General features: G+C 57.1%; 1 protein-coding gene across 1 annotated transcript in view; it reads right to left on the bottom strand.

Annotated features, from left to right (window-relative positions):
* Nucleotides 1–5,965, bottom strand: part of MFGE8 (milk fat globule-EGF factor 8 protein) — a gene marked incomplete at its 5' end in the record, with an annotated part of 6,340 nt that extends 375 nt beyond the window's left edge. Inside the window, 8 exons of the mRNA XM_010077972.1 lie at nucleotides 181–336; nucleotides 1,688–1,890; nucleotides 2,753–2,897; nucleotides 3,571–3,726; nucleotides 4,106–4,287; nucleotides 4,748–4,861; nucleotides 5,376–5,501; nucleotides 5,754–5,965. Of these exons, the coding sequence (XP_010076274.1) occupies nucleotides 181–336; nucleotides 1,688–1,890; nucleotides 2,753–2,897; nucleotides 3,571–3,726; nucleotides 4,106–4,287; nucleotides 4,748–4,861; nucleotides 5,376–5,501; nucleotides 5,754–5,965 (1,294 nt within the window). The remainder of the gene's footprint in view (nucleotides 1–180; nucleotides 337–1,687; nucleotides 1,891–2,752; nucleotides 2,898–3,570; nucleotides 3,727–4,105; nucleotides 4,288–4,747; nucleotides 4,862–5,375; nucleotides 5,502–5,753) is intronic.
* Nucleotides 5,966–9,052: the final 3,087 nt, after the last annotated feature.

Consider the following 9,052-nt stretch of genomic DNA (forward strand, 5'->3'; position numbering starts at 1 on the left):
CCCCAGCCCAGCCCGCCCCTCCCCCCTCCCATCCCATCCTTCCCTGCCACCATCCCATCCCATCCCATCCCTCCCCATCACCATCCCATCCCATCCTTCCCCATCACCATCCCATCCCTCCCCACAGAAGCATTCCTGAGCCCTGGGAGGTCGCTGCCCACCCTGCCCTGACCCACACACCTTGGTGCTGTTTGTCCGGCTGTCCTGGTAGAGGGTCCAGGATGTGCCGTTGTCACTGTACGCCACCTTGTAGGCTGCCACGTATTGGATGTGCCCAAAGTCGCGGGCTCCTTGTGTGATGATGCCCGTCACTTTCTTCTGGTCCCGGAGGTCGATCTGGCATGGAGAAAAGGCTCGTGGAGGCTCCTTGCAGGAGCAGCACTTGCACGCCCAGAGCATCCTGATGCACTGACCCTCAGGGGTTGAGAGTAAACACCACTCAACCCCTGCCCCAATGCCAGAGTGACTAACAAAACACTACCGTGAAATACTTGACCCTTTAACACTTGCAGCATCCCTCAAAGCAACCCAAAGTGGGATGCTAACCCTGCCATCTCAGCTCCCTCCCCCACTGTTGCTGCTTCAACATTTTTTTGCTGAAAAGGTCAATGTGGGAATGATGGCAAAAAAATTCAATACAAAAAAAAAAAAGAAAAGGATTCCCGGAGGAAATGCATTTCCACTGGAAAGTGATTCTGGCTGAGAAAATATGCAGCTCAGTGCGGTCTGACATTTGGGTTGTAAGTGAGATGGTTTCTATTCTCTTTGCTCTGCCACACTGCGCTACTGCTGCTGGCACGCTACAGGATAACCCAGCAAATAAGATGAAAATCTATTTAATTTAGTTCCTATTTTATGCCCATCAAGGGCAGCACTAGCTATACATACACACCTATATGTGTGTACGTAAGAGTATACATGGAAATCTATATACATGGAAATCTATATACATGTACACAAACAGGCAGCCTGTGGTGTGACAGCCCATCTCAGCGTGTCATCCCGACCCCACCAGCAGACGTCTTGATAAGCTGTTTTATTTAGGGACATGGAGCAGCTGCTTTTAATCATCTCACAAATAAAAAGCGGGACAAATATCTAAACTGCTTTGTCCCATTATGTCATGAAATCATGTGAAAAGTATAAAAACAGGGGAGAAAAGGAAACTGAGAAGGAAATTTCAAAACTATTTGTTCCCATTCCAGACTGCGAGGAGAAAAGCAAACCTGATTTTTTCCGGTAAAACAGAAACACAGTGTTCCTGGCAGCCGGAGGGTCGTGGGACGGTCACCCCAGGCTGGGACGGCACTTCCCAAGGGGGTGATGCAGAGCTGGGGTGCTGCAGGCTCTGCACATCCCACAAGAAGGTCTGTGGAGATGACAACGCCCTGTCCCTGTCCCCACAGGCGCTGATGTTTCTGAGCCAGCACTCCAGCATCACAGTAAGAACTGGGTGGCTGTGGCCCCGTCCAGACCTGTCCCTGTGGTCCCAGCTTGGGGAGAGTCCCACCAGGCTGCGTGCCCCATGGCAAGGCTCCAGCCATGCCCGTTCTGCTTCCAGCCACCCCAGCACAGGAGGTGGCTCCAGGGACAGGAGGTGGCTCCATGGACAGGAGGTGGCCCCAGGCACAGCTGGAGGAGCTGGGGAGAAGAAATCAGGTTGCAGAGGGAGGGCCCCAAGACCCACCTGCAGCCACTCGGACTGGCCATTGTGAAGCGCCGTCCAGGCATTGGTTTTGCCCATCTTATCCAGGCGAGCGTAATGGGGGTGCCAGGTAAAGGCGTCGATGCCCCAGGTCTTGAAGACACTGGAGGCTGTGATCTGCTGGTCGGAGATCAGGCGGGATTTCATGCCCAGAGGCTCCGAGCAACCTGCCGTGTTGAAATACACTGTAACACAACGGTTTATACAGGCGGTGAAAAGGAAAGAGATCACAGCACCGTCGTGAGAAAAACCCCACGGCCCCAACAGGTGACATCCCCGCACCCCTGCGTCCCCACACATCCACTGCCCACAGCGGCAGGCAGGGCTGGGCAGGGAAAGTCTCAGCAGAGGCACCGGGTGGCAGCTGGCTGACTTTTCCCCGGGATTTTTAGCTCCCAGCTATTCCCTGGCTCACAGTGCCTCCTGCTGCAAGGACGCACAGATGTCCCCACGGCACAGCCTGGCCCCAGAGGACAGACCGTTTCGGCAGGAAGCAGAGGAGGATGCTTTCACGGGTGAAGAGGGAAATGCAAAGATATCCCCAGCCGAAAGCAGGGCTAGCACCACACCCACGCAGCAGCAGGATGCGACCCAAGCCCCCGCGGCATCCCGTGCCCATCCCAGCACGTGGGTCCCGGTCGGCAGGCATGCAGGAGGCACAGGGAAGGGGTTTAGGTAATCATCCCTCATGTTTCCCTGAGGACTTTGATCCTTGGTGCTTTTCAAGCTCTCTGGCAGGAGAAGCAGCTGGTTTGCAGCTCACACACGGAGGGGGCACAATAAAAAAAAAAAAAAAAACCCAGCTTGGGAAGGTGTTAGCAGCGTGAGAATGCAGCTCGAACCCAGCTGAGCTGGTGGGATTAACGGCTTGTGCTCCCCAAAAACACCCGTGGGTATTTCCAGATCTCACGCAGCTGTCGTGAGAAAAACAAGGGCTCACAAATCCCCTGTCCTGGGGGATCAGACCTAGTACAAGGGGCGATGCCCTGCTACATGTCACCCCCCGGCCCTGTGGTCCCTGGGGAAGGGACAGACACCGACATTTACCATTCATCTCGCAGCCGATGAGTTCAAAGCGCAGCGTGCAGGCGCGGCGGCACATCACAGGGTAGATGCGGATGAACTGGGCAGTGATGGGAGGGTTGAACATGTTGGTCTGCATGGTGCCGTAGTCGACATTCCCCTGGAAAACCTGCAACGGCGAGTGGGGCTGAGTGCCCCAGCGATCCCGCAGCCCCAGGCATAAAATCGCCCTCCTACGGCAACACTCCCCAAACTGTGACACGCACAGAGGTGGCTTGCTTCTTTCTTATTAACACAATAAATACAGTCAGGTCGTGTTTTCATGCATTTTTTCCACTGCTGCAGAAAATTATTTTTTTTAAAGCAAGACAGATATTCCCAGACATTCCCTGGATACTCAAAAAAACAAGCATGAGACACTTCCTATTAAAAAAAATGAGTGGAGAGTGCTGCATTCAGTGACTATTCCTGATCCAAGCATGAGATACACTGTCGGCTCATGCTTTGTGCAGACACAGCCCCGAGCTGCGTAAGCCATTCACTAACTCTTCCAGACTATGCCCAGTTCCCACAGTGTGTCAGCGATAAAGATGTTATCTGAATGACCTAAATAACTCAGCGCTGCTTCTTTGCTTATGCTTATTATGGTCAATTGAACAGAGCCAATGCGCTGCCCAGTGCTGGAACCGCCTGTGCCGTCCCACTGGTTCCCAATGTGGCTTCGACCCAGGTCAAAAGCACTTTCCCAAACATGGGGAAAGTTTGGGATGCAGCTGACAGCCATGGCAGCACCACAGGGTGTGGGGAGCCAGCACAGCCCCGCACGGAGCATCGCAGCCCACCTTGTCTGCATCCTGCTTCTCGTCCTTGAAGAAGGTGAACTCCCGCCCGTCTAGGCTGTAGGCGACTTTGTAGGCGCGGACGTACTCGTGTTGGCCCACGCGGCGAGCGCCTTGCGTGATGATCCCAGTCAGACGCATCTTCCGCAGCAGGTTGGCCTGGGGGAGAGAGGTGAGCAGATGGGGTGCACAGCCCCTGTGCCCACCAGCACCGCTCAGCCTGGCTGGGATGGGGGGGGCTCACACTCAGCATCAAGACAAGGAAAGGGGTTGCCCAGGGAGCTGTGACTTCTTGGGATGAGAGTCCTCCATCCCTCTAGCCTCGCATCAAAGGATGGGCAGAGAAGGGGAATTGTCACCCCAGGTCCCCATCTCTCCCCAAGGGACCCTGCCTTCTCCAAGCAAGTCACAAGATGTCCCTGGGCATCTTGCTGCAGCAATTGAGCCCTGCCATTGTCACCAGAAGCAGAGAAATCCCACGAAAGCTGCCCAGCAAAACCAGCACGGCTACCAGTGCTTGCAGTCCTGCTGCAGGTACCTGGATCCAGGGGCTCTTGTCGTAGTCGCTGGAGGTCCAGGCGTTGACGATGCCATGGTTGTTGAGGCGGGCGAGCTCCGGCCCCCAGCGCTGGAGGCCAAGGAAGCCATAGTAGACAGAGGATGCCGAGAGCTGAGCATCAGAGATGGCTCCTCCTTCCATTCCCAGGAGAACAGCACAGCCTGGGGATGCGGGCGAGGGAAGGCAGAGTGGGGACATCAGCACCAAAGAGAGACGATGACCAGGGAGCAAAACCGGGGGGTCATTTGCCTCTTGTCTGGGGACAGGGCAGGAGATGGAGGCCAGCAGTAGGACATGCCTGTCCCTCCTGTGTTCCTCCCTCCTCAGCCTTCAGTGAAAACCACACCAGCCATCAGCCCCTTTCACAGCACGGGTGGCTGGGGGGAAAGGGCTGCCTCTGGGGTCCCCTAGAGAGGAGATGGCACCTTCTTGGGGATGCTCCCTCCATCAGGACCAAGCCTGCTGGCACCAAGGGCAGCCAGCACGCAGGCATCCGTGGCTGCCCTCCAGATCCCCTAAACCGGCTGGTGACATCTCTCCTGGGCACGCTGGCAATGGGGGACAGGGCAGTGGGGGACAGGGAGGAAAGGGATTTCTGTACAGTCAGTGCCCAGGACTTACGGACATGGCAGGTCTTCCCCAAGAACGGAGAAGGACACTTGCAGGTGTAGTCGCCTTCCAAGTCCAGGCAGGTGCCTCCGTTCTTGCAAGGCTGGGAGTAGCACTCATTCTTGCCTAGGATACAGAGTGGGGGGGTTCAGGAGGTGACCCCAAAGCCAGCCCCAGGGAGGAGACCCCTCATTCAGTGCAGCAATATTTGGGGAGAAGCATCCCCTGAACAAGGACCATGGCAGGGTCCCTGCTGATGCAGTGGCACAAGTTGAAGCTCTGACCCAAGGAGCCACCTAAGCTGTGTCCTCGCTGGTGGCAGCTGCGCAGGGACACGCAGTCACAGCAAGGCTGGGAGCCTGCATGGAGCAGGTGGAGCCTCCCGGCACTCCTTGTCCCATCACTAGAGGCACCATGTGCCTCCAGAGATGCAGAGCAAGGCTCAGACACATCCATGTCCCCACACCATGGTCCCTCCCTCCACCCTGCAAGGTCCAAACCAGCCCATGGTCCCCAACAGAGCCCAGTGCCCCAGGGAGCCATAGCCGCAAACAGCTCTCAGTTGTCCCCATGGTGCTGCCTGGGAGCTCCCCACGCCCTCAGGAGCAGAGCAACCCCACCCGCAGCCTGCTGTACTCACTGTTCTGGCAGTGCACCCCATCATACCCCGCAGGGCACTTGCAGATGTAGTCGGTGAAGACATCCCCCCGGTTCGGGACCAGCTGGCACTCGCCATTGTTGTGGCAAGGATTGGGGTGGCAGGGGCCTGGAGAAGAGGGAAGTATGTAATATGGAAGCTGTAATACGGCTCCAGGTGGAAAATAAGACACCACATCCCCCCCAGGTGATGAAGGTCACTGCATCCCTGCTCAGATCTCCATTTTACATGTCCAACAGCAGGGCTGGACCCCAGGACCAGAGCCCAGGGCCAGTGGTGCAGGGCCACAACGAGGGCACAGTGCCACACTGTAAGGCTCCTGGACTTCACACAGCCCCCATGAAGGGGTCAGCACCTCACCTTTCTCCGTCTCATTGCAGTCAATCCCAACATAGCCCTCGGGGCAGATGCAGAAGAAGGGGGTCTCATTAATCCCGGTCAGGCAGGTGCCCCCATTCTGACAGTGGTTCACATCGCAGAAGTCACCTGGAAGCAAATCCCTAAGGTGGGCATCCACCAGAGCCCCACGGATGCACCAGAGGCATCCCGGCTCAACAGCAGGAACTGCTCCCCTGCAGATGCCACAGGGAGGGGACACCTGGCAGGGACCAGCTGCCAGATCCTGCACGGGACTGTTGGTGTTCAAGAGGGATGGTGAAACCAGGAGCATGAGAGCGTGGCCAGGACCTGCCCTGGCACATTAAAAAAGAGGTTTAACACAGCCTGCACGTCAAACTGAAGCCAGGGGAAACCCAGGGCTTTGGTGCATTAAATGTTTCCACTGCTCAGTGGGAAGTGGGGGTGGCCATGCTGGGGCTCACTGGGGCATGAGCAGGACAGGATTAGTCAACAGAACGGTTCCATGGCAGGGTTTTGCTAATGGAAGTTAGTAAAATCGAAAAAAAATCATTGTAGGGGGAGCCCGCATGCCTCGGCTCCCACATGCTGGAGACACACACAGAGGGAGCACAGGGTCCATCCCCTGCACAACCCCTGCCCGAAGTCCCTTCACTCCAAGAACCCCCCGAGCAGCTCCCAGCAGACAGCCCCAGCCCACAGGCAAGTCCCCCCCAGCCGCTGGTGGGGCTGCACCACCCTCCCTGTCTGTCCATCCTCCTCCAGCATCTCCCATGGTACTGGGTTTATGTGACGAGGCAGTGGTAGCTGAGAGCCTGCAGGGCTGGCTTCTGTGAGAAGACACCGGGTGGGGGACAGTCCCAGACGACTCCAAAACAGACCTGCTGCTGCCCAAAGCTGAGCCCATCACCGATACTGGTGTCGCCTCTGTGATAATATACATAAGGTAAAAAACGCTGGGCAGCAGCTGTGGGAAAGAGGAGTGAGAAAAATGTGAGAGAAACAGCCCTGCTGACACCCTGGATAGAGAAAAATGAGGAGGAGGAGATGCTCCAGGCACCCGAGCAGGGATTCCCCTGCAGACCATGGTGAAGACCACAGAGAAGCTGGTTGTCCCCTTGCAGCCCATGGAGGACCCTGCACCAGAGCAGCCTGTCCCTGATGGGCTGTACCCATGGAAAGGACCCACACTGGAGTAGTTCAAGAAGAACCACAGACCACAGGAAGGACCCACGCTGGAGCTTTTTCATCTTCTCTTCTCCCCCCTGTACTGCTGAGGCGGGGGAGTGAGGGGGCGGCTGGGTGGGCCCCTGGCAGCCAGCCGAGGTCAACCCACTGCACCCACCAACCTTCTGCTCCCCACTGCAGGAGCTGGGCTGAAATTCCTCCCACTCTCTATGTATTCTGCCCCAAGAGCTGCAAGACAGCAACACTCTCCATAAACCTATACCAGATTCCCACACATCCATCTAAAAGCCTCAATAACTCCAACCGCTGGGACAGAACATCCCTTGGTGCCAGATTCGTCTCTGCCATGCTGCAGGAGACAGAGCAAGGGCTGAACTCAGGAATAACCCCCCTATACCTGCATGCCTTGGAGAAGGTGGAAGTTAACGAGCTGTGGGCTCGCTGCCCAGACCCACACCAAACAGCACGGCTCTCATTAGCCTAAGCTACTACTCAGTGAGCTCCTGCTCATTAGCCTTTTAATAGCAGGGCTCCTCTGAGTTAATCTTACTCTTCCTGACACTCCACGTCTGTAGGGTACACACTGGTGGCACACAGGCCAGCATCACATGAAGGTTTCTGAAACGATGCTGTGGCTCCCTTAGCCCAGCCTCAGGAGGCAGAAAAACTTGGGCATGGGTTCAAGTGGCTGCCTGTGCTGCCCGGCCTGTTCTGCATGACCTCATGCTCCATCAATGCGCTGCCATGAGCTACGGCATGGGAGGAGAGAGCTCACGCCGATACGTGAGGATGCCTTTGTCCCACACCCCTCCGCAGGTCTTGGGTGCATCCAGCCCCATCCCAAGGATCTCTCCCGGCAGTCAGCCAAGGCCATGCCAACAGAGCTGCCTCTGTTTGGGAGCCAGCTGCTCCCCCAGGCACGGAGCGCTAAGGAACGTGTTCCCCCCAACATCTGCACTGCCTATGACGTGGGGTGGGACACAGCAGCAAAGGAGCAAGGGCTCCTCCCAGGGTCAGGACAGGAGGGGTCCCAGTTTTGTACTTTAATTATCCCAAGTAACTGGACTCCCTCTTCTCCCCTCCCAGGAATGATCTCTTACGTGGTGGGTCTCACTAGCCAGCCCCCTGCCTAGCAGCGAGGCACACGGGTCACATTTTCCACTGTGGCAAGTAGTTTTGGATGCTCCTATTTCTCGGCTGTTTCAGGCCTGGTTTCAGAGTAGTTCAGCATCTCCATCCTCCCCACACAAATTTTTCTCCAGTCAGGGACAGAGCTGGACAGCCAGGAACCAAGGCAACAAAGATCAGCCACCGCTTTTGGAAATGTTTGCTTATATGAACCCGCAGGCTGGCTGGAAGGCAAAAATAACATCCTCGAAAAACTGGGACAGCTCATCCCAGCGGGGCTGGGGGAGGTCAGGTCAAGCCTGGCTCCGGAGGGCAAACCAGGCACCTCTGTGCAGGGAGCACGAGCCCAAACCAGGCCTTCCTCGCCGCGCACCTCCCTGCTGCCCTTTGTCCCCTGGCCCGGAGCCTGTGCTGGGCTTTGCTCCCCTTTACCCTGGTCTCACCCATCACTTTTGGGGTCACCCACCCCAGGCATGACCCACAGGGTGACGATGGAGCTGCTTCTCCCCCGGGTCCCCCAGCCAGGCATGCTGTGCCAGGCGGTCCCAGGAAGATGTTTACATCGTGGGCACGGTTATCTAAGCCCAAAAGCACGGGACAGCCCGGCTGAGCTATTCCCAGCTCCTGAGCGAGGACAAGCCTGCAGACCTGAGCTCCTCTGCCCTGTCCTACCCAGACTTTCTGTGCCTGCAGCAGCAGCCCTGGGGGCTGTGCCCCTCCTCACTCACCATCTCCGCACCCCACATACGGCAGCCCAGAGCCTCTCACCCTGCACCCCAGATCCTCTTGCCCTGCAGCCCGGATCCCCTGCACCCTGAATCCCCCGCACTGTGAGCTTCCCAGCACCTTGGCTCCCCAGCACCCTGGCTCCCCAGCACCCTGGATCCCCAGCACCCTGGATCCCCTGCACTCTGGATCCCCTGCACCATGTGCTGCCCAGCACCTTGGCTCCCCCGCACCCTGGATCCCCAGCACCCCGGATCCCC

The sequence above is a fragment of the Pterocles gutturalis genome, unplaced genomic scaffold, assembly GCF_000699245.1.
Source record: "Pterocles gutturalis isolate BGI_N339 unplaced genomic scaffold, ASM69924v1 scaffold21753, whole genome shotgun sequence".
In the NCBI taxonomy this organism is placed as follows: Eukaryota; Metazoa; Chordata; class Aves; order Pterocliformes; family Pteroclidae; genus Pterocles; species Pterocles gutturalis.